Raw genomic sequence first — 26,706 nt, 5'->3', positions numbered from 1 at the left:
TCATTTTTAAATGGCCAGTTCTTCTTTTTATTTGAGTGTGCTGCGTTTCCACACATTGACTCTACGTCAACCACTAAGGTGACATTTTGAGTTCTTGCAAACTCAAACATTCGCCCCACAGACAGGCTTTAGCAGCACCCCTTTAGGCACATCTGTGACATCATCATTAGGGGACACATGTAATGTGTCACCTTTGACCTTGCTGAGCTCCAACAACACACCCACCCCATTGCTGGCCAATCTGCTGATAGAGCAGAGAAGTAGAGCTGAACCAATTAAAAACAGCTTTCAGAGAGCCTGCTTTCATACAGGAACCTATCGCATCTTGCCAATGTAGCCCATGGCTTTGAGCTCCAGACATGCTCCATCTCTTACCTGTACCAGTTTGTTTTGTCTTTTGTTTTTCTGTCCTGTAAGAGCTTAGTTGAAGCCCTTCTATCTTCCCTGATAGCTACAGAATACCAACCAACCCCCAAGGATTCCCTAGTCCTGTATAGCAGCTCAAACATCCAGTTAACAGTTCATCTAAACTTTGGACTTTAATACATAAACAAACTAGATTCTTCACTGTATAACTAGAGCATCAGTATGTGACAAATACAAAGTTATCTATATTGTATCTTAAAAAAATGAGGACTTGTACAAATCTAAAAGTTAAAAAAATAATAATAATACACTCTGCCTTGTCATGGGTTTGGTCTTATGAATAAAATATATGCTTGATGTCCAAATGCGTCTGACTGTCTCTTTCTTGTGCTTGTGTCACTGTGCTATGGGGTCACAATAACAGTTTCATGAATCTGTTAATTTATAGGGTAAAATCCTAACTTCAGATCTGCCACTGTAATTCAAATGTCAACATTAATGCATGATTTAGGTCCAAGCTACAATCATGTATGTCGGACCAACAACCTGATTATAGGCTAGCTAGGCTATATAAAATTATTGTCATCTGTAAAATACATTTCCTTAGATTTGGACAATTTGATTACATGAAGGTCTGTCTAGTTAGTAAAGATATGTTTGAACTTAACTACCACTCCTTTCCTCTGGGTGTGAGATGTTACATTCTCTCTCACTATAAAATAGTGTATTAATATAATGCTTTATTTAAAAAGAATACACACACCGTCTTTCGTAAAACTAGCCAGGGCCCGGTTTCCCGATAGAATTTAGGCTTACGAGTGTTTTAACAATGCATCTTTCCTACAACGGCCAAAGATGTAACATGCGTTTCCTAAAACACCACACAGTTGCTAAGTGCGTTGTTGTGGCATAGTGTCAACACTGATAGGATCGAAAGAAAGGCAGCGCTGCTCTCGGATCAGCTATCTCCATTTAAATCTGACATTAACATTAGAATTATTCCACAATACTGTCGACGGATCAGCTCCTAGAAAGATATTATCACCTATTGTTGAGGCATTTTTTCCCTAATGCTTACCCTATAATAATGCAAGATCTGGCAGATCATTGAGCGATTGTAACACATCTTGAAACATATTGAGGCAAAAATTACAGACACCCTAAAATTAGCAAAATAAAAATCAATTGAATGAACATGAAATTGATTTAAATATGATTTAATTATATAGGCCTGTAGCCTATACTGTAAGCAATTATTATTTTAATGCAATTATCTTGGGTTTCATTTGAAGCATCTTTTCATCCTTCGCTTGTTTGTAAAAATTGCAGACATTGGCAACTTTGTATTTGTAGTCAACTTCGTTGTGAAGTTTCCAGCGGTCACAGAGAAACAAATAAACATCTTGATTCTATGTTTAGCAGATGTCTTCTGTGTATAAAGTGACGCAGTAGGGGAAAAACGCATCTAACGACGCACTTAGCTGTTCTACGAGTCGTCTGACACAGTCGGTAATTAACAAGTGTTTTCAAGTGCAAGAGGTTAAGTTTGGGGTACCTCATCCACAGTAATAGAGGTACTAGAACTGGTCTTACTTAAGGTACAGTACAAGCAGTACTGTAGGTTTGAGGGTGCATCAGCCACACTGGCAGCAGGAAGGTTTGGGGGTGCAGTGCGGGGTGCAGCAGGGCTCAAGATCAGGGTCGCTACCTTTCCCGATCTGGCTCTCCCCAAACTCCATGGAGGCTTCAAACTGTTCCTTGACCACGCCTATCCTCCGCAGCAGGGCCTGCAGGTCGGGGCGTCCCAGCGGAGACAAGGGGTAGTTCTCACTGGGGTCAGACTCCAAGTCAAACAGCAGGGGAGGATCATGGGGCTTCAGGAAGGAGATTATGTGACAGTCCTGGTCTGGGGTGGTCTCACTGTGGCCTGCACCTGGGGGACAGACAACGAGGGAAATGTGGTTCAGATAGAAATGTTTGATTTAGGCCAGGTTCCATTTCAGCCTCTGGCTGGCCCCTTTGCCATAGTGTTTAGGAATGCATCTTGTTGTTAAAAGGCTAATTACAAAAGAGCACAGCAATCACATCAGGAACACAAAACAGGAACTTTGGAGTACCCTATTCTGCAGTGTGCATGACTCTCTCACACACACACTTACCGCGTGTGTAGAAGTGAGCCTTGTATTTGCCCAGCCTGAGAGCAAACAGGCCATAATTCTCACTGGGGTCTGTAGGGTAAAACATCATGGCCTCTCTCTTACTCTACAACACAGGAAGTTAAATAGGTATGAATAACAATGTCCAAGTGTTTAAGTCAAGAACACATTATGCAATGTATCCATCTTCTATTCTTCAGCCCAAATGACGTTTAACTAAACTCAGAGTGAAGTGAATAATGTCTCCCATACCGGTCCGTGGTTGACCAAGATGTCCGTCATATCCACTCCGTCCAGCTGCACCATTGGTAGTTTGGCCCCCGCCAGCCTTGCGATAGTGGGCATGATGTCCAGGGTGCTGGCCAGCTCATGGGTGACCCCTAGAAAATATAGTTCAAATTAGATATACAGTGCCTTCGGAAAGTACTCAGACCCCTTGACTTTTCCCACATTGTTACGTTACAGCCTTATTCTAAAATTGATTAATTAAAAAACTTTTTCCTCAGCAATCTACACACTTAATGACAATACTGATTTAGGCAAAAAAACTGATTTCAGACCCTTTGCTAAGAGACATGAGAATGAGCTCAGGTGCATCCTGTTTCCATTGATCATCCTTGAGATGTTTCTACAACTTGATTGGAGTCTACCTGTGGTAAATTCAATTGATTCGACATGATTTGGAAAGGCACACACCTGTCTATATAAGGTCCCACAGTTGACAGTGCATGTCAGAGCAAAAACCAAGCCATGAGGTTGAAGGAATTGTCCGTAGAGCTCCAAGACAGGATTGTGTCGAGGCACAGATCTGCAAAAGGGTACCAAAACATTTCTGCAGCATTGAAGGTCCCCAAGAACATAGTGGCCTCCATCATTCTTAAGTGGGAGAAGTTTGGAACAACCAAGACTCTTCCTAGAGCTGGCCACATGGCCAAACTGAGCAATCGGGGGAGAAGGGCCTTGGTCTGGTGGTGAACAGAGTAAAGTACAGAGAGATCCTTGATGAAAACCTGCTCCAGAGCGCTCAGGATCTCAGACTGGGGCGATGGTTTACCTTCCAACAGGACAATGACCCTAAGCACACAGCCAAGACAACACAAGAGTGGCTTCGGGACAAGTCTCTGAATGTCCTTGAGTGGCCCAGGCAGAGCCCGGACTTCAACCCGATCTAACATCTCTGGAGAGACCTGAAAAATAGCTGTGCAGTGACGGTCCCCATCCAACCTGACAGAGCTTGAGAGGATCTGCAGAGAAGAAAGGGAGAAACTCCCCAAATACAAGTGTGCCAAGCTTGTAGCGTTATACCCAAGAAGACTCGAGGCTGTAATCACTGCCAAAGGTGCTTCAACAAAGTACTGAGTAAAGGGTCTGATACTTATATAAATGTCATATTTTATTTTAAGATTTCTAAAAACCTGTTTTTGCTTTGTCATTATGGGGTATTGTGTGTACATTGATGAGGGAAAAAAACTATTTGATATATTTTTTTAATAAGGCTGTAATGTAACAAAATATGGAAAAAGTCAAGGGGTCTGAATACTTTCTGAATGCACTGTAGATCCGAATTAAGTTGAAATGGAAGGGGGGGAGCTAAATGTGACCATGCCAACTAACTCCTGCTCTGTGAATACCCCCATACAAATATGTCAGCATATGATAAGCCTGGCAATTTTTTTTATTGAAATTAAACAAGGGATCTTCAAGGCTACAACATTCAGTCAATATGGGTGGGTGAGTGTGATGATACATGTATTTTGTAGTTGAAAGGACTACATATCTCTCCTGACAGACCTGGTGTGATGGTCCCAGGCCAGTAGGCGATGGCAGGTTCTCTCATGCCCCCTTCATAGGTGGTGCCCTTACCACACTTCAGAGGACCAGCATTACCCCCCCGAGACATACGCATCAACTCAGGCCTGGATGCGGAGAGAGGGGGATTGGAGAGATTCACCAAAGGTTGAAATGTGAAAGGCTCTTAGTCCTTTCACATTTGTTGTAAAACCAGTAGTAAACACAAGCACACATACGGTAGGCAACTAAACTATTACATAATAACCGTACATGCTGCAAGTAAACTACACTGACACACCATCACACACACCAACACAGTTCCTACCCATTATCAGCAGTGAACAGTATGAGAGTGTTGTTGAGGACTCCAGTATGTTCCAGAGCTGAGAGCAGGTTCCCTACTGTAGAGTCAAACTCCAGCAGAGAGTCACCAAACGGACCCCCTACGAGACCGCCCTGCCATTGCCGGGCCTGCATACTGGGGGTAGTGGGTGTGCTGGAGGACAGAAAGGGGGGAGAGACTGTTCACCTTGAAAGTTGTTGGAGGAGCACCCACTACCTTTGAACTTGAAACGATTGTTTGCTTCTCACATGAGAGGGGCAGTAGAGGAAGAAGAGATGATTACATAAGAGGGGCAGTAGAGGAAGAAGAGATGATTACATGAGAGGGGCAGTAGAGAAAGAAGAGATGATTACATGAGAGGGGCAGTAGAGGAAGAAGAGATGATTACATGGGAGGGGTAGTAGAGGAAGAAGGGTTGTTTCTTCCTGGTAGCCTGGGTGATGAAGTCTGTGGCAAAGTCACTGTAAGCCCTCTCCAGATCCAGGAAGTCCACAGGCTGCTGCTTTATGACATCATTGTGCATTAGTGGGATGGTTACCACGCCGACGTCACAGTGTCCGAAGCATTTAACATCTGGAGGGAAACATGTCAGATTCTGACAGGGTCCCTGGGAAAGAAAGAGACAAGGAGAGAGAGTTAAGAGAGATACAGACAAAAGGGGGAGGCAGAGAGGGAGAAGAGGATGAGAGCAAGATTGAGAAAGAGAGCAAACTAAGGCAAAAGTGTCAATGTCCTTTCTCTCCCTTAGCTGTGGCAATGAATACAGAGACACTGGCAATATACAGTGCTTTAGGAAAGCATTCAGACCCCTTGACTTTTTCCATGTTACAGCCTTATTCTAAAATGTATTAATGACTAAAAATGTAAAAAATCCTCAATCTACACACAATACACATAATGACAAAGTGTAAACAGGTTTAGAAATGTTTGCAAATGTATTAAAAATAAAACCTTATTTACATAAGTATTCATACCCTTTGCTATGAGACTTGACATTTAGCTCAGGTGCATCCTGTTTCCATTGATCATCCTTGAGATGTTTCTACAACTTTATTTGAGTCCACCTGTGGTACATTTCATTGATTGGACATGATTTGGAAAGGCACACACCAGTGTCCCACAGTTGATAGTGCATGTCAGAGTAAAAACCAAGCCATGAGGTCGAAGGAATTGTCCGTAGAGCTCCGAGACAGTATTGTGTCAAGGCACAGATCTGGGGAAGGGTATACAAAAATGTATGCAGCATTGAAGATTCCCAAGAACACAGTGGCCTCCATCAGACTTAAATGGAAGACGTTTGGAACCACAAGACTCTTCCTAGAGTTGTCCGCCCGGCCAAACTGAGCAATCGGGCGAGAAGGGCCTTGGTCAGGGAGGTGACCAAGAACCCGATGGTTACTATGACAGAGCTCCAGAGTTCCTCTGTGGAGATTGAAGAATCTTCCAGAAGGACAACCATCTGGTTGGTCATGACTCACAGCAATACCATTATCCCAGAAACCCTAGACGCACCCCAATTTGCATACCGCCCCAACAGATCCACAGATAATGCAATCTCAAATGCACTCAACACTGCCCTTTCCGACCTGGACAAAAGGAACACCTATGTGAGAATGCTATTCATTGACTACAGCTCATCGTTCCAACACCATAGTGCCCTCAAAGCTCATCACTAAGCTAAGGACCCTAGGACTAAAACACCTCCCTCTGCAACTGGATCCTGGACTTCCTGATGGGCCACCCCTAGATGGTAAGGGTAGGTAAACAACACATCCACCACGCTGATCCTCAACATGGGGGCGTGTTCAGTCCCCTCCTGTACTCCCTGTTCACTAATGACTGCATGGCCAGGCAAGACTCCAACACCATCATCAAGTTTGCCGATGACAACAGTGGTAGGATTGATTACCAATAATGATATGACAGCCTATAGGGAGGTGATCAGAGAACTGGCCGTGTGGTGCCAAGACAACAACCTCTCCCTCAACGTGATCAAGACAAAAAGATGATTGTGGACTACAGGAAAAGGCTGTAGTGGAGCAGGTTGAGAGCTTCAAGTTTCTTGGGGTCCACATCATCAACAAACTATCATGGTCCAAACACACTAAGACAGTAGTGAAGAGGGTACGACAAAGCCTATTCCCCCTCAGGAGACTGAAAAGATTTGGCATGGGTCCTCAGATCCTCAAAAGGTTCTACAGCTGCACCATCGAGACCATCCTGACTGGCTGCATCACTGCCTGGTATGGCAAGTGCTCAGCCTCCGACCGCAAGGCACTACAGAGGGTAGTGCGTATGGCCCTGTTCATCACTGGGGCCAAGCTTCCTGCCATCCAGGACCTCTATACCAGGCAGTGTCAGAGGAAGGCCCTAAAAATGGTCAAAGACGCCAGCCACCCTAGTCATAGATTGTTCTCTCTGCTACCGCACGGCAAGTGGTACCGGAGTGCCAAGTATTGGTCCAAAAGGCTTCTTAACAGCTTCTACCCCCAAGCCATAAGACTCCTGAACAGCTAATCAAAGGGCTACCAAGACCCCTCTTTTACGCTGCTGCTACTCTCTGTTTATTATCTATGCAAAGTAACTTTAACTCTACCTACATGTACATATTACCTTGACTAACCTGTGCCCCCGCACATTGACTCTGTACCGGTACCCCTGTATATAGCCTCGCTATGTTATTTTACTGCTACTGTTTAATTATTTGTTACTTTTATTTTCAATTTTTTACTTAACACTTTTTTTTTAAACTGCATTTTTGGTTAAGGGCTTGTAAGTAGGCAGGCATTTCACTGTAAGGTTTACACGTGTTGTATTCGGTGCAAGTGGCAAATAAGATTTGATCTCTGCAGCACTCCACCAATCAGGCCTTTATGATCGAGTGGCCAGACGGAAGACACTCCTCAGTAAAAGGCACATGACAGCTCGCTTGGAGTTTGCCAAAAGGCACCAAAAGACTCTCAGACCATGAGAAACAAGATTCTCTGGTCTAATGAAACCAAGATTGAACTCTTTGGCCTAATTACCAAGGGTCACATCTGGAGGAAACCTGGAACCATCCCTACGGCGATGCGTGGTGGTGGCAGCATCATGCTGTGGGGATGTTTTTCAGTGGCAGGGACTGGGAGACCAGTCAGGATCGAGAGAAAGATGAACGGAGCAAAGCACAGAGAGATCCTTGATGAAAACCAACTCCAGAGCGCTCAGGACCTCAGACTGGGGTGAAGGTTCACCTTCCAACAGGACAACGACCCTAAGCACACAGCCAGGACAACACAGGAGTGGCTTCGGGACAAGCCTCTGAATGTCCTTTAGTGGCCCAGCCAGAGCCTGGACTTGAACCCGATCGAACATCTCTGGAGAGACCTGAAAATAACTGTGAAGCAACGCTCCCCATCCAACCTGACAGAGCTTGAGAAGAATTGGAGGTGTACCAAGTGTCATGACCATCCTGTGAGAATCACAAAGGGTCAGATCAGCTTGGCAATGGCTGACAACCAGACCCTCTACCAAACGCAAAGGGGGGAGGAGGGAACTGTGGGGTTTTGACACCTCCACACCCGGTCGTAAATTTAAGCAGGAGAGAACTATCTACCCTTTAGTATCAACCAAAGGAATGTGTCACCAGCAAAGCACCCCCACACCTCCTCATCCATGCTTTACTGTGGGAAATACACATGCGGAGATCATCCATTCACCCACACCATGTCTTACAAAGACACAGCGGTTGGAACCAAAATGTTGGACTCTGACCAAAGGACACATTTCCACCTAATGTCCATTGAGCGTGTTTCTTTACCCAAAGCAAGTCTCTTCTACTTATTGGTGTCCTTTAGTAGTAGTTTCGTTGCAGCAATTCGACCATGAAAGCCTGATTCCCACAGTCTCTTCTGAACAGTTGATGTTGAGATGTGTGTGTTACTTGAACTCTGTGAAGCATTTATTTTGGCTGCAATTTCTGAGGCTGGTAACTCTAATGAACTTATCCTCTGCTGCAGAGGTAACTCTGGGTCTTCCATTCCTGTGGCGGTCCTCATGAGAGGCAGTTTCATCATAGCGCTTGATGATTTTTGCGACTGCACTTGAAGAAACTTTCAAAGTTCTTAAAATGTTCTGTATTGACTGACCTTCATGTCTTAAACTAATGATGGACTGTCGTTTCTCTTTGCTTATTTGAGCTGTTCTTGCCATAATATGGACTTGGTCTTTTACCAAATAAGGATATCTTCTGTATACCCCCCTACCTTGTCACAACACACCTGATTGGCTCAAATGCATAAAGGAAAGAAATTCCACAAATTAACTTTTAACAAGACACACCTGTTAATTGAAATGCATTCCAAGTGACTAACTCATGAAGCTGGTTGAGAGAATGCCAAGAGTGTGCAAAGCTGTCATCAAGGCAAAGAGTGGCTATTTGAAGAATGTCAACTTTAAAATATATTTTGATTTATTTAACACTTTTTTGGTTACTACATTATTCCTTAGGTGTTATTTCATAGTTTTGATGTCTTCACTTATTCTACAATGTAGAAAATAAAGAAAAACCTTTGAATGAGTAGGTGCTCAATTCAATTTCTGAATAAGGCTGTAACGTAACAAAATGGAAAAAGTCAAGGGGTCTGAATACTTTCAGAATGCACAGAACAAAAATATAAACGCAACAATTGCAAAGATAATATTGACTTCATATAAGGAAATCAGTAAATTGAAATAAATGAATTAGGCCCTAATCAATCAAATTTATTTATAAAGCCCTTACATCAGCTGATGTCACAAAGTGCTGTTCAGAAACCCAGCCTAAAACCCCAAACAACAAGCAATGCAGGCGTAGAAGCACGGTGGCTAGGAAAAACTCCCTAGAAAGGCCAGAACCTAGGAAGAAACCTAGAGAGGAAACAGGCTATGAGGGGTGGCCAGTCCTCTTCTGGCTGTGTACCGGGTGGAGATTATAACAGAACATGGCTAAGATGTGCAAACGTTCATAGATGACCAGCAGAGTCAGATAATAATAATCACAGTAGTTGTAGAGGATGGATGGCATGACAACGGGCCTGAGGATCTCATCACGTCATCTCTGTGCATTCAAATAGCAATCTATCAAATGCAATTGTGTTCGTTGTCTGTAGCTTATACCATAACCCCCACCCCCACCATGCGACACTTTGTTCATAACGTTGACATCCACAAACAACTCTCCCACACGACGCCATACACGCTGTCTGTCATTTGCCCGGTATAGTTGAAACTGGGATTCATCCGTGAAGAGCACACTTCTCAAGCATGCCAATGGCCATCTAAGGTGAGCATTTTCCCACTGAAGTTGGTCACGACGCCAAACTTCAGGCAGGTCAAGAACCTGGTGAAGACGACCAGCACGCAGATGTGCTCATCATGCAGATGAGCACAAACTATCAGACGATGTATGACAGTTTGTGCAGAAATTCTTCAGGTTGTGCAAACTGGAACACTGTCTTTCATCAGCTTCTGGGTGGCTGGTCTCAGACAATCCCGCAGGTGAAGAAGCCAGATGTGGAAGTCCTGGGCTGGCATGGTTACACGTAATCTGCGGTTGTGAGGCCGGTTGGACGTACTGCCAAATTCTCTAAAACAACATGGTAGAGTTCATGGTAGAGGAATTAACATTTAATTATCTGGCAACAGCTCTGGTGCACATTCCTGCAGTTAGCATGCCAATTGCAGGCTCCTCAAAACTTCAGACATATGTGGCATTGTGTTGTGTGACAAAACTGCCCATTTTAGAGTGGCATTTTATTGTTCCCAGCACAAGGTGCATCTGTCTAATGATCATGTTATTTAATTAGCTTCTTGATATGCAACACCTGTCAGGTGGATGGATTCTCTTGTCAAAATAAAAATGCTCAGGGATGTAAACAAATTTGTGCACAAGAGAGAAATAAACTTTTTGTGAGTTTGGAACATTTCTGAGATTTCTTTTTTTTTCAGGTCATGAAACATGGGACCAACGTTTATATTTTTGTTCAGTCTACCAGTTACCCAATCAATTAACAACTACCAGTGAACACACTGACCATGTCATGGGAGTAGGGGACCCCCAGGTAGTGGTCAAAGCCCTGTCGGGTGGGCAGGTACATCCCGTTCTCCCCCACCCCCAGGTGCCATTTCCCCATGGCTGCCGTGGCGTAGCCCAGGGGCTTTAGCACCTCCGCTATGGTGGTCTCGTTAAGCGGTAGACCTCCGCGGGAACCAGGGTAGAACACCCCCGGGTACACCCCTGACCGGGTCTGGTAGCGCCCTGTCAGCAAAGACGCCCTGATGGGAAAAGACAACCATCATTTAATTTATTTAAAACATTGATACAAGTGGTTGATGAACACAAAATATATGTTGCGCTGCACAGTGTGTCTATGATGAGATATTACATTCAATTCAGAAAGCTTTGTCAGTGAGATTTTAGTTTGAGTGACTGAAATCATGGATGCTGGTCTTCCTGACAGGCAAACCCCAGGTGATTAGGGTAGGCAACAACACCTCTGCCCCCCAGGGGTGTGTGCTTAGTCCCCTCCTGTACTCCCTGTTCACTCATGGCTCTGTGGCCAAACACAACACCAATTCTATCATCAAGTTTGCTGACGTCCCGGTAGGGCCTGATCACCAACAACAACGAGGGGGGGGGGTCCTCGGTGTACACATCATACTGTTGAATAGGTTTGGCATGGCCCCTTAGATCCTCAGGGACTTTTACAGGTGCACCATTGAGCACATTCTGTCTGGCTGCATCACCGCCTGGTAAGGCAACTGCAATGCCCTTAACCGCAAGGCTCTACAGAGGGCGGTGAAGACTGCCCAGTCCATCACTGGGGCAAGCTACCAGCCATGGAGGACATCTACACCAGGCAGTGTCTGAGGAAGGAATGGAAGATCGCCAAGGACTCCAGCCACAGACCGCTCTCTCTGATACCTTCTGGCAGGCGCTACCGGAGCATTAAGTCTCAGACCAACAGGTTTCAAGATAGCTTTTACCCCAAGGCCATAACTGTTGAACTAACCCTAAACTGTATACCTGAACCATAACCCCTTACACTCATGGAAATTGGCCTATGGATAGGTCTACATCGAAATGTTTCTTACAGAATAAATATGAAAAGCATATGCATAACCATGGTAGCAATTAAAAGGGAACAGTTTTGAGATTATGGAAAAATTATTAGACTAAAAGCTGAGGACACAACTGTTCACCTGATACAAGACTGAATCCAAACATTACACTGTTGATTTTATGTGCATTTTATATTTACTGTTCTTTTCGCTGCAATTGTTGATGACGAAATCTGAAAATACTCTTGATACATTCTGTAACATGATAAGAATATTCTTGGAAAATTTGGGACAAAACAAAACAATGACAAGGGGTTTGAGTGAAAGGTCTAACTGGTGTTTCCAAGTTGCCAAACACACCTCTCCAAAGTGTGCACAGTTCCTAAGTAATTTCAATGCACTTTTATGATTCAAAGAAGATTTTAACAATAACAGTGCTCTTATGAGCCCTCCTAGCTGTGCTGTTGAAGAACTAGAGCAAGCACACAGTTTTGTTGGGAACACAGCCCTGCTTCCACGCCTTTATACAATTACTGTAGTTCTTCAAGCACTACAAAAACGGTCCATTATAAATCGCAGTCTGGGTCAGGTGGGAATATTATAATGTTTTTAATACGATCTTACAGTGTTATGCTTTTACAAGGCAATTCAGAGAAGCAGATCATAATTTTGGTGCGCATAGAATGGAGCCATGAGTGTATTTAGATGAGTGGTCTGCGGCAAACTTTCTTCACAATACAACAAACATAGGCTAATTCTGTTCAGGACAATCCCAGGGTATAAAGCGATGCCATCTTGTAACTGTACATCAAACATAGGGATCATAAATGTTGACATGAGTTTTATGATATGGATATCTGAAAAGCACATTTGGACTCACGGGTGTTTGGCTTGCTTGTATGGCATAAAAGCAGTATTTATTATAGTCTCATCTTTTAAAATACATTTTAGGGGCCTCCCGAGTGGCTCAGCTGTCTAAGTCACTGCATCACTACAGACCCGGGTTTGATCCCGGGCTGTATCACCATCGGGCGGCGCACAATTGGCCCAGCATCGTCTGGGTTAGGGGAGGATTTGGCCGGGGGATCAAACCCGGTTTTGGCCGCTCATCGCGCTCTAGCAACTCGTGGCGGGCCGGATCCCTGCAGGCTGACCTCGGTCGTCAGGTGAACGGTGTTTCCTCCGACACATTGGTGTGCGGCTGGCTTCCGGGTTAACCTGTTAGGGCTAGGGGGCAGTATTTGCACGGCTGGATAAAAAAAATGTACCCGATTTAATCTGGTTACTAATCCTACCCAGTAACTAGAATATGCATATACTTATTATATATGGATAGAAAACACTCTAAAGTTTCTAAAACTGTTTGAATGGTGTCTGTGAGTATAACAGAACTCATTTGGCAGGCAAAACCCTGAGACATTTTCTGACAGGAAGTGGATACCTGATGTGTTGTATTACCTTTAAACCTATGCCATTGAAAAACACAGGGGCTGAGGAATATTTTGGCACTTCCTATTGCTTCCACTAGATGTCACCAGCCTTTACAAAGTGTTTTGAGTCTTCTGGAGGGAGATCTGACCGAACAAGAGCCATGGAACGATGATGGCCCATTAGACACCTGGCGCGAGTTCATGTTGGGTACCCTCGTTCCAATACGTTATAAAAGAGTATGCATTCGTCCACCTTGAATATTATTCATGTTCTGGTTAAAAAGGCCCTAATGATTTATGCTATACAACGTTTGACATGTTTGAACGAACGTAAATATATTTTTTCCCCTCGTTCATGAAGTGAAGTCCGGTGGGCTTAGATCATGTGCTAACAAGACGGAGATTTTTGGACATAAATGATGAGCTTTTTTGAACAAAACTACATTCGTTATGGACCTGTGATACCTGGAAGTGACATCTGATGAAGAGAATCAAAGGTAATGGATTATTTACATAGTATTTTCGATTTTAGATCTCCCCAACATGACGACTAGTCTGTATCGCAACGCGTATTTTTCTGGGCGCAGTGCTCAGATTATTGCAAAGTGTGATTTCCCAGTAAGGTTATTTTTAAATCTGGCAAGTTGATTGCGTTCAAGAGATGTAAATCTATAATTCTTTAAATGACAATATAATATTTTTCCAATGTTTTCTAATTTTAATTATTTAATTTGTGATGCTGACTTGACTGCCGGTTATTGGAGGGAAACGATTTCCTCAACATCAATGCCATAGTAAAACGCTGTTTTTGGATATAAATATGAACTTGATAGAACTAAAAATGCATGCATTGTCTAACATAATGTCCTAGGAGTGTCATCTGATGGAGATTGTAAAAGGTTAGTGCATCATTTTAGCTGGTTTTATGGTTTTGGTGACCCTGTCTTTGAATTGACAAAACATTACACACAACTCTTGTAAATGTACTGTCCTAACATACTCTAAATTTATGCTTTCGCCGTAAAACCTTTTTGAAATCGTAAAACGTGGTTAGATTAAGGAGATGTTTATCTTTCAAAGGGTGTAAAATAGTTGTATGTTTGAAAAATTTGAATTTTGACATTTATTTGGATTCAAATTTGCCGCTCTTGAAATGCACCTGCTGTTGATGGAGTGCACCACGGGGGGGACGCCTGCGTCCCACCTAGCCCATAGAGGTTAAGCAGGTAGGTGTTAAGAAGTGCAGTTTCGGAGGACGCATGACTCGACCTTCGTCTCCCGAGCCTGTTGGGGAGTTGCAGCAATGAGACCAGATCAAAATTGGGGAGAAATTTTACAAAAAAATGTAGAATATATTTGTCCTCATAAATTATAGCATTTCCCAAAAGATGGGAAGTGTCGCTGCACAGCTATTCTCAGGTGTCTCCAGAGATGTTCTATCGGGTTCAAGTCTGGGCTCTGGCTGGGCCACTCAAGGACATTCAGAGACTTGTCCCAAAGCCACTCCTGCATTGTCTTGGCTGTGTGCTTAGGGTCGTTGTCCTGTTGCATGATGAAAGTCGGAGGTCCTGAGTGCTCGGGAGCAGGTTTTCATCAAAAATCTCTCTGTACTTTGCGCCCGTTCATCTTTTCCTTGATCCTCACTTGTCAACCAGTCCCTGCTGCTGAAAAACATCCCCACAGCATGATGCTGCAACCATCATGCTACACCATCGGGATGGTGCCAGGTTTCCTCCAGACGTGACACTTGGCATTCAGGCCAAAGAGTTCAATCTTGGTTTCATCAGACCAGAGAATCTTGTTTCTCATGGTCTGAGAGTCATTTAGGTGCCTTTCGGCAAACTCCAAGCAGGCTGTCATGCGCCTTTTACTGAGGAGTGGCTTCCCTGGCCACGCTACCATAAAGGCCTGATTGGTGGAGTGCTGCAGAGATGGTTGTCCTTCTGGAAGGTTCTCCAATCTCCACAGAGGAACTCTCGAGCTCTGTCAGAGTGACCATCGGGTTTTTGTTCACCTCCCTGACCAAGGCCCTTCTCCCCCGATTGCTTAGTTTGGCCGGGCGGCTAGCTCAAGGAAGAGTCTTGGTGGTTCCAAACTTCTTCCATTTAAGAATGATGGAGGCCACTGTGATCTTTCGGACCTTCAATGCTGCAGACATTTTTTGGTACCCTTCCCCCAGATCTGTTCTTCGACACAATCCTGTCTTGGAGCTCTACAGGCAATTACTTCGACCTCATTGCTTGATTTTCGCTCTGACATGCACTGTCAATATAGACTAGAGATCGACTGATTATGATTTCTCAACGCCGATACCGGTTATTGGAGGACCAAAAAAAGTAGATACCAATTAAATCGGCCGATTTTTATATATATATATATATATATATATATATATATATATATATATATATATATATATTTGTAATAATGACAATTACAACAATACTGAGTGAACAATGAACACTTATTTTAACTTAATATGATACATCTATAAAATCTATTTAGTCTCAAATAAATAATGAAACATGTTCAATTTGGTTTAAATAATGCAAAAACAAAGTAAAAGTGCAATATGTGCCATGTAAAAAAGCTAATGTTTAAAAGCTCCTTGCTCAGAACATGAGAACTTATGAAAGTTGGTGGTTCCTTTTACATTTACATTTTTACATTTTAGTCATTTAGCAGACACTCTTATCCGGAGCGACTTACAGTAAGTAGTGAATGCATACATTTCATTTCATGCATTTGTTTTTGTGCTGGCCCCCCATGGGAATCGAACCCACAACCCTGGCGTTGCAAACACCATGCTCTACCAACTGAGCCACAGGGAAGACTTTTAACATGAATCTTCAATATTCCCAGGTAAGAAGTTTTAGGTTGTAGTTATTATAGAACTATTTTGCTCATATACCTTTGACTATTGGATGTTCTAATAGGTACTTTAGTATTGCCAGCCTAATCTCGGGAGTTGATAGGCTTGAAGTCATAAACAGCGCTTTGCAATGCTTGAAGCATTGCGAAGAGCTGCTGGCAAACGCAGGAAAGTGCTGTTTAAATGAATGCTTATGAGCCTGCTGCTGCCTACCACCGCTCAGTCAGACTGCGCTATCAAATCATAGACTTAATTATAATATAATAACACACAGAAATACGAGCCTTAGGTCATTAATATGGTCAAATCCGGAAACTATCATTTGGAAATCAAAACGATTATTCTTTCAGTCAAATCCGGAACGTTCCGTATTTTATCGAACGGGTGGCATCCATAAGTCTAAATATTGCTGTTACATTGCACAACCTTCAATGTTATGTCATAATTATGTAAAATTCTGGCAAATTAGTTCGCAATGAGCCAGGCGGCCCAAACTGTTGCATATACCTTGACTCTGCGTGCAATGCTAGCAAGACAAGTGACACAATTTGCCTAGTTGAAATTGCCTGGTAACATGAATTTCTTTTAACTAAATATGCAGGTTTAAAAAAATATATACTTCTGTGTATTGATTTTAAGAAAGGCATTGATGTTTATGGTTAGGTACATTTGTGCAACGATTGTGCTTTTTTCGCAAATGCGCTTTTGTTAACCTGTTATGGCTAGGGGGCAGTATTTTCACGGCTGGATAAAAAACGTACCCGATTTAATCTGATTATTAGTCCTGCCCAGAAACTAGAATATGCATATAATTATTAGCTTTGGATAGAAAACACTCCAACGTTTCTAAAACTGTTTGAATGGTGTCTGTGAGTATAACAGAACTCATTTGGCAGGCCAAAACGTGAGAAGATTCTGTACAGGAAGTACCCTGTCTGACCATTTCTTGAACTTCTTTGCCATCTCTATCCATTACAAAGGATCTCTGCTCTAACGTGACACTTCCTACGGCTCACATGGTCCCTCTGAGCCCGGGAAAAAGCTGAATGACGTAATTCAAAGCCCTGGCTGAAACACACGAGCGCTTTTGCTAAGTGGTCTATCAGAGGACAAAGGGCTTACGCTCGTGCACTGGCCACCCCCGTCTTTCTGTTTTTCCCTTTATTTGCCGAAACACAGATTCCCGGTCGGAATATTAACGCTTTTTTACGAGAAAAATGGCATAAAAATTGATTTTAAACAGCGCTTGACATGCTTCGAAGTACGGTAATGAAATATTTAGAAATCTTTTGTCACAAAATGCGCCATGCGCACGACCCTTATTTACCATTTGGATAGTGTCTAGAACGCACGAACAAAACGCCGCTATTTGGATATAACGATGGATTATTTTGGACCAAACCAACATTTGTTATTGAAGTAGAAGTCCTGGGAGTGCATTCTGACGAAGAACAGGAAAGGTAATCAAACTTTTCTAATAGTAAATCTGATATTGGTGAGTGCTAAACTTGGTGGGTGTCTAAATAGCTAGCCCTGTGATGGCCGGGCTATCTACTGAGAATATTGTAAAATGTGCTTTCACCGAAAAGCTATTTTAAAATCGGACATATCGAGTGCATAGAGGAGTTCTGTATCTATAATTCTTAAAATAATTGTTATGTTTTTTGTGAACGTTTATCGTGAGTAATTTAGTAAATTCACCGGAAGTTTGCGGGGGGTATGCTAGTTCTGTATTTTTGAGGAATTTGTAATTCGCGCCACGCCTATCATTGGATATTGGAGCAGGTGTTCCGCTAGTGGAACGTCTAGATGTAAGAGGTTAACCTGTCTGGGCTAGGGGGCAGTATTTTCACGGCCGGATAAAAAAGGTACCCAATTTAAACAGGTTACTACTCTGGCCCAGAAACTAGAATATGCATATATTAGTAGATTATGATAGAAAACACTCTGATGTTTCTAAAACTGTTTGAATGGTATCTGTGAGTATAACAGAACTCATATGGCAGGCAAAAACCTGAGAGAAAGTCAACCAGGAAGTGGAGGATCTGAGAATTGTAGTTCTTCTTTCTAGTCCCTTTCGAAACTACAGTATCTGTGGGGTTACGCTGCACTTCCTAAGGCTTCCATTGGCTGTCAAAAGCCTTCAGAAAGTGGTTTGAGCATTCTCCTGTCACTGGGCAGATAATACGAGCTCAGTTTCTGAGTGGACTGCCTGGCAACAAAGGGATTGGATATGCTCGATCCCGCGAGCGCACCCCTCCTTCTTTTTCTCCTTGAATGAATACGCTATTGTCCGGTTGGAATATTATATCAATTTTATGTTAAAAATACCATAAAGATTGATTTTAAACAGCGTTTGACATGCTTCTAAGTACGGTAATGGAACATTTTGACTTTTCGTCTCTGGTACCGCACTTCGCGCGTTATGCCTTTGGATAGTGCTCTGAACGCATCGAACAAAACGGAGGTATTTGGACATAAATATGGAGTATTTCGAACAAAAACAACATTTCTTGTGGAAGTAGCAGTCCTGGGAGTGCATTCTGACGAAGATCAGCAAAGGTAAGACAATATTTCTAGTACTAATTCTGAGTTTAGGTTGCCCCGAACTTGGCAGGTGTCTGTATGGCTCTCTGTGATGACTGAGCTATGTACTCAGAATATTGAAAAATGTGCTTTCTCCGTAAAGCTATTTTAAAATCTGACAAAGCGGTTGCATCCAGGAGTAGTCTATCTATAATTCTTTAAATAATTGTTATATATTTTGTCAACGTTTATGATGAATATTTTAGTAAATTGATGTGCACATTCTCTGAACATCATGCGCCAATGTAAAATGCTGTTTTTGGATATAAATATGAACTTTATCGAACAAAACATACATCTATTGTGTAACATAATGTCCTAGGAGTGTCATCTGATGAAGATCGTCAAAGGTTAGTGCTTCATTTAGCTGTGTTTTGGGTTTTATTGACACATGTACTTGCTTGGAAAATGGCTGTGTGATTATTTTTGTCTATGTACTCTCCTAACATAATCTAATGTTTTGCTTTCGCTGTAAAGCCTTTTTTTAAATCGGACAATGTGGTTACATCAAGGAGAAGTGTATCTTTAAAATGGTGTAAAATAGTTGCATGTTTGAGAAAGTTGAATTATGACATTTTGTTGTTTTTGAATTTGCCGCCCTGATATTTCACTGGCTGTGTCCCGCAGGTATCCCATAGAAATTAAATCATCCCCCGTTTGGCGAAGTTGGCTGTCTTTGTTAGGAAGAAATGGTCTTCACACAGTTCGCAATGAGTCAGGTGGCCCAAACTGCTGCATATACCATGACTCAATTTCCCTAGTTAAAAGAAATTCATGTTAGCAGGCAATATTAACTAAATATGCAGGTTTAAAAAAATATATACTTGTGTATTGATTTTACGAAAGGCGTTGATGTTTATGGTTAGGTACACATTGGTGCAAAGACAGTGCTTTTTTTCGCGAATGCGCTTGTTAAATCACCCGTTTGGCGAAGTAGGCTGTGATTCAATGATAAATTAACAGGCACGGCATCGATTATATGCAACGCAGGACAAGCTAGATAAACTAGTAATATCATCAACCATGTGTAGTTAACTAGCGATTAAGTTAAGATTGATAGTTTTTTATAAGATAAGTTTAATGCTAGCTAGCACCTTACCTTGGCTCCTTGCTGCACTCGCATAACAGGTAGTCAGCCTGCCACGCAGTCTCCTCGTGGAGTGCAATGTAATCGGCCACAATCGGTGTCCAAAAATGCCAATTACCGATTGTTATGAAAACTTGAAAACGGCCCTAATTAATCGGCCAGGCTCGGAAGGCGAAGGTCGGCCCTAATAGACAGGTGTGTGCCCTTCCAAATCACGTCCAATCATTTGAATTTACCACAGGTGGAATCCAATCAAGTTGTAGAAACATCTCAAGGATGATCAATGGAAACAGGATGCACCTGAGCTCAATTTCAAGTCTCATAGCAAAGGGTCTAAATACTTACGTAAGTTAATTCCGGTTTAGATTTTTAATATATTTGCAAACATTTCTAAAAACTTGTTTTTGCTTTGTCATTATGGGGTATTTTGTGTAGATTCATTAAAAAAAAAATGTTTTTAATCAATTTTAGAATAAGGCTGTAACGTAACAAAATCTGAAAAAAGGGAAGGGGTCTGAATACTTTCCGAATGCACTGAATTTTGTATTATCTATTATAGACCTGTTTCGGTTAGTGATCATGTATATGACACTTGGTCTTAAATCAGTCTCGCTTTAGGTGGTCTTAAACACTGCTATCTGCACTGACTCGAGATCAAAGCAAGCCTAGCTGCGTTTGTACATTTGTTGATAATATTTACCCAGTTATAGCAAATTTTTGGTCAGCAATGAAAATCCTGGAAAAGCCAAGGTGTGTATATCACCTGCGCGTTTGTGCCAGTGGTCCATTGCCGGGGGGGGGGGGGTTAATGACATTGTCATGTCCGATTTCCTAAATTGACTCCACTGGCACTCGTGTATAACCGCAAACACGCAGTTGATGAAACAAATGCTCCATACTCCGGTTGTAAAACTGTCTCTCAAGTGCTCAAAATTGGCTAGGATTCTCCTCTATTCAATACTGGCCATGTAATTCTGACAAAGTAAAAAAATATATTATTACAATAGCCTAATTGACAAGTAACTCCTATGCTGTCAAGATCTCCTGTGAACACTTAATATTTTAACCTTACAAATAGATAAACATCTTAGTTAGCTACCTTAGCCATTTGATCCCTGGTTCATTGAATGAGGGAATTATTTTATAAAGACATAAAAAGTATTTGGTTGTAATTGTAATGTTGCAGGGAGACCAACCCTCTTCCCGGAGAGTCCAGGAGAGCTACTTGATATGCAGGAGTTTGCTCCAGCTGTGCTCAAAAACCCTCACATTGTAAAACGTGTGTATGAGCGGGGTTGGATAAAAAGCATGCAAACAAGGAAACATTTGTTCCAAGGATAAGGCAAAGCTCATTTTCCAGTTTATAAGAGTTTTATTCAAGCAATTGCCAGGAAGTTCCCTCTCAGGATAAAGCTAAATCTTTATTTACACTTCATTTACACAAAGAGCTGTTTACCCCACAAAGAGGGAGGTAAGCTTACAAAAGAGATAAGGGGTAATTGGCTCCATTCCCTTAGAAGAATAGTAAAAACAAGAACAGGTTCTAACCAGTTCTCACAGACTGTGTCTCTAAGATCAGTGTGCAAAGGAACGAGGTATTTGAGATAAGTATATGAAGGCAGGATAATGTGACTAGGAGAGATAATATGAAAAGTAAAATAAAGAACAATGTAGCAGCAACCAATGATGAGTGTAAAAGTGTGTGTGTATGAGTGTTCGTGTGTTGTGACGGTACGCGTATGTGTGTTGTGTCGGTACGTGTATGTGTGTGTGTATACAGTGCCTTTGGAAAGTATTTAGACCCCTTTACTTTTTCCAGATGTAGTGTAGTGTATGAGAATGTGTGAGGGTTTTGTGTGTAAGTGAGTGTACAGTCGTAGCCAAAAGTTTTGAGAATGACACAAATATTCATTTTCACAAAGTCTGCTGCCTCAGTTTGTATGATGGCAATTTGCATATACTCCAGAATGTTATGAAGAGTGATCAGATGAATTGCAATTCATTGCAAAGTCCCTCTTTGCCATGCAAATGAACTGAATCCCCAAGCTGGTTTTTGATATAAATATGAACTTGATTGAACAAAACATGCATGTATTGTATAACATAATGTCCTAGGGTTGTCATCTGATGAAGATCATCAAAGGTTAGTGCTACATTTAGCTGTGGTTTGGGTTTATGTGACATTATATGCTAGCTTGAAAAATGGGTGTCTGATTATTTCTGGCTGGGTACTCTGCTGACATAATCTAATGTTTTGCTTTCGTTGTAAAGCCTTTTTGAAATCGGACAGTGTGGTTAGATTAACGAGAGTCTTATCTTTAAAATTGTGTAAAATAGTCATATTTTTGAAAAATTGGAGTAATAGCATATCTAAGGTATTTGAATAACGCGCCACAGGATTCAACTGGCTGTTGAGTAGGTGGGACGCAAGCGTCCCACCTAGCCCATAGAGGTTAACTCACAACCTTTCTTTCTCGCTCAAGCAACGCCCACCTCTACTAGTGCCCCGTCTAATCCAATGTTGTGCTTATATGCAAATACAAAAGGCCGCATCCTACCCAATCACATTAATCCAAATATCCTCTGTGGAACCCTGGGAAAAGCAGGCAGAAAGACACAAAGATTTGACCGCAGTTCAACTGAACTTACTTAATATGGTTTGACGAGTGAACAGAACAGTACCTATTCATTCTCCCCGCAACTAGCACAAAACCAATGTGCCTGATATGCAGCGAGTCCGTAGCTCTCGTGAAAAGTGCCAATGTTAAGCGCCATTATAACACCAGGCATAGTCAATTCGACGTATCCCCTGAACACGGAGGTGAGAACAATCAAGATGAACCAACTCAAATCCCAATATGAGAGTTCCACCAATATGAGAGTTCCATCCTTGTCAATTCCCTGACAGCCCAACAACGTGCAATGGAGTGTTTACTGAGGATAGCCTGGGTTTTGGGAAAACACAAAAAACATTTTCAGACGATGAGATGGTAAAATAATGCACGTGTAAAGTTGCTGACACCTTGCTAGAAGGTAAACAAAAAAGATGAGCTCAGGGAAAAGATCAAACCGATCCCACAGCAATGAGGACAACTGAAATATTAGCTGAAGATTTACCTTCACAAATTGATGAGGCCATTGAGAATGCACCATGCATTTCATTAGCTGTGGATAAATCAACAGATAACACTGATAATGCCCAGCTTCTGGTGTTTGTCAGGTTTTATAACGAAACCAAGAAGGAATTCTGTGAGGAGCTGTTGGGCTTAGCACATCTAGAAGCATGCACATGGTGAGAGGATATCCATGAGGCCATCAAAGGGATGCAGACAAAAGGGGGATAGATCTGAAGTCAGGGGTCTCAATCAGCACAGATGGAGCTCCAGCCATGATGGGAAGAGGGAGGGGCCTGGTTTCACGTTTGAAAGAGGACCACCCTGACCTGACATCATATCACTGCATCATCCATCAATCTGTCCTGTGTGCCAGTCTGGGAAAAGAGTATTCTGAGGTCATGACAGCAATGATGAAACTGATCAACTTTTTGAGAGCAACTTCATCCCTACAACACCGCCATTCTGACAGAGACCAATGCCAGTTGATGACTTACTACTGCACAACAATGTCAGATGGCTCAGCAAAGGCAGGGTTTTTGAATGCTTTTGGGCCATTCAGGAATAAATCAAAGCTTTCTTATCAGAGCAAGTGTGAAATGGCAACTAAGTTTTCTGAGTTTTTGGAAGATGAGGAGAAGATGGAAACAGTTGCATTTTTGACAGACATTACATCACACCTTAATCAACTGAATGTTAAGCTGCAGGGACGGGACAATACAGTGTGTGATATGATAACAGCAGTCCGAGCTTTCCAGAAGAAATTGGAGCTTTTCAAGAATGATCTCCAAGGAGAACTTGTCCACTTCCCCAGTCTTCTAAGATGTTCTGAGATGTTCCCAACCATGTTGATTTCATCCAGAAGTTGATGGATAACTTTAAGGCTCGCTTTGATGACTTCACTGTTGGAGGAGAACTGCTGCTGCTCATCCAGAATCCCTTCTTGGTCACAAAGAAGCTAAAAGAAAATCTTCAGATGGGTAGGTATTACATCACTGCAAATGGGGTTGACTGAGCTGCAAGAAAATGTGGCTTTGAAGGAGCAGGCTGGTGATTGTGACCCTGTCACCTTCTGGGGAAAGATGGTGCCTGAAATTGATGTTCCTGTTCTCAAGAAACCGGCACTATACATCCTGACCATGTTTGGCTTCACATACAGCTGTGAATCAGCCTTCTCCACAATGAACTTTATTAAAAACAAATACCGCACCAGGCTCACCAATGAACGCCTGCACCAGTGTCTCTCACACAACTTGTGCCAAAGTTCAAAGCATTGGCAGGAGACAGAAAGTGTAATTTCTCTCATTAATGCAGGGCAATGCCCAGAGTGACTTTTATACGTGATTATAAACTCGGTGGTCCAAGCCCTGAATATTGATTGGCTGACAGCCGTGGTATATCAGACAGTATACCATGGGTATGACAAAGCATGCATTTTTACTAGAGGTCGACCGATTAAATCGTGCCGATTAATTAGGGCCGATTTCAAGTTTTCATAACAATCGGTAATCTGCATTTTTGGACGCCGATTATGGCGGATTAAATTGCACTCCGCGAGGAGACTGGTGGCAGGCTGACCACCTGTTACGCGAGTGCAGCAAGGAGCCAAGGTAAGTTGCTAGCTAGCATTAAACTTATCTTATAAAAAACAATCAATCTTAACATAATCACTAGTTAACTACACATGGTTGATGGTATTACTAGTTTATCTAGCTTGATTTTATTTATGTATTATACTAGGTTAAAATAAGTGTTCATTCAGTATTGTTGTAATTGTCATCATTACATACATATATATAAATACATAAATAAATAATCGTCCGATTAATCGGTATCACCTTTTTTTGGTCCTCCAATAATCGGTATCGGTGTTGAAAAATCATAAACAGTCGACCTCTAATTTTTACACCTTTAATTACATTGGTAACCAGTTTATACTAGCAATAAGGCACCTCAGAGGTTTGTGGTATATGGCCAATATACCACGGCTAAGGGCTGTATCCAGGCACTCTGCACTGTGTCGATCTGAAGTGCTATTATTGCTTAATTATTGCATGGCCCACAGTGACGTTCTGTGCATTCAGATGATTATTTAGGTTAAACTGTTTTGTTCTCCAGAAAACATGCACTTGATAATTTTTTGGTTTAATTGAAGGCCCATGTACAATGGTTCACAGTGAACTTTTTGCATAGATAAATATGCAACCACTTTTCATCTTCAGCCATGTTGATGCAATATTGCACATGTTTACATTCGAAATAAGTTGTAATTAATTCACATTTTAGTGTCATTTAACGTACATTTTATATAACAACATGTTTCCTAAGTCATAGACGACTATGTTTGTTACTACGCTGTACTACAGCGCCGATAAAGGACGATATCCATCCGGACCTTTGCCACCTAGGAAATATGTGTCACTGGACCTTCTCAAATAGTAGTTGAGTATCCCTGCTGTATCCTGTGCACGTGACCAATATTTCGATTTTTTTTTCACTGCCCACCTCACTCACCCCTAAACTGTAAAGTTGTTCCTCATATATACCCCACAGCCTCCTGATTTTGATAAGGATATTAGCTATTGTTACTGTAATATGTTGGTGGTTAGTTACAACCTGGAGGGGCTGCAGACGGGACTGGTGCAGTAGAAGTCAGTGAATCTCAGTCCGTCGGCCGCCAAGCGGTCCAGGTTGGGGGTGAGCGAGGTTGGATGCCCGTAGCATCCTAGGTCGCCGAACCCCACGTCGTCCGCGAACAGGAGGATGAAATTCGAGGGAGGGGAGCCCGAGCAGCTCGTAACAAGCAGGTACAGTAAGGTGGTGAGAGATAGAAAATGGCCCATTCTGACTGACTGTTGCAACAAGCAGAAGTTAGTCATGAAAAGGAAAAGTGCTTAACGTTAGCTATCGATCTAGCTACTTCGCTTTAAAAAAGTATTCAAGGTCGATGCCTAACGATTTCACAAAATTGCTCTACGTGTTCACTTATTCTCCAATGTTATGTAATATTCCCTATATCGTTGAGAAATAGTTGCGAGAGTTTACTACACAACTGACGCAACGTAAAAGTCATGTGATTACCGAGACACAGTTGGCGCATTTGAATGTCGTCAGCAGTGTTTTGTAAATGAAAAAGTCCGTGGTCTACCACAAGGGGTCACTATATCACTATGTTTTGCCTGGCCATGGCAGGTTTCCCCATCACCCCATCCGACTCTCTAAGTTTGCTTTGAAGATTCTTACCTTGAGTCATTAAACTCCTGTCAACTGGTCTATGTGACACCGACTGCCTGCCTTGTCTTGGTCATGCTCACGGTATGATGGGTGGCCAACCCTCTTCCAGGAGAGTTACTGGTTATAACTTCAAGACCTAAAAACAGGCTTTTGTTCCAGGCCTAGGCCTGGCCTACTCTATCACACCCAAATCAGCTGACTATTAGAATCAGATGTGTTTAGAGCAGGGATGGAGCAAACTCCTGTATCGTTCTCTACGATAAGAGTTGGCCATGTGCCGGCTTTTCTTCTTCGATGGGTTTTAAACGGCGGTTGGCATCCAATGTTAATGGCCATTACCTCCACGAGCTGGACGGGGTATTAAATAAGAAATTTAAAAAAAAAATATTACAGTAAAATGATATCATACAAAATAAAACAATCACAGTCCGCTCCAAAATACATCCCTACACAGGCTCAGGGACCTGTGGTGGGGTTACATTCACCGACTGGATTTCCTGCACCGCCTCAGCTGTAAAATATGTTCAGCGGCATTCAATGATTCAAATTTTTTTAGACTTCTTCTCCGCTTGTTCTGTACAGTTTATGACCATTACAATAAATAACACAAAGTCCACCTTTTTAACATGTAGCATTTCACTGTCCTTC

At 42.2% G+C, this 26,706-nt stretch overlaps 1 protein-coding gene across 1 annotated transcript; it reads right to left on the bottom strand.

Annotated features, from left to right (window-relative positions):
- Positions 1-25,913, bottom strand: LOC100195737 (arylsulfatase A). Its single transcript, XM_014124952.2, is given in 9 exon segments — positions 1-2,299; positions 2,526-2,628; positions 2,775-2,902; positions 4,314-4,438; positions 4,639-4,754; positions 4,756-4,809; positions 5,045-5,263; positions 10,710-10,950; positions 25,441-25,913. Coding segments are annotated over 9 exon segments (1,548 nt in total). The 5' UTR covers positions 25,704-25,913; the 3' UTR covers positions 1-2,000.
- Between the last annotated feature and the right edge of the window lie 793 nt (positions 25,914-26,706).

The sequence above is a fragment of the Salmo salar genome, chromosome ssa17, assembly GCF_905237065.1.
Source record: "Salmo salar chromosome ssa17, Ssal_v3.1, whole genome shotgun sequence".
Lineage (NCBI taxonomy): Eukaryota > Metazoa > Chordata > Actinopteri > Salmoniformes > Salmonidae > Salmo > Salmo salar.
The sequence above is the reverse complement of the archived record's forward strand: the minus strand, read 5'-3'. Positions and strand labels throughout refer to the sequence as shown.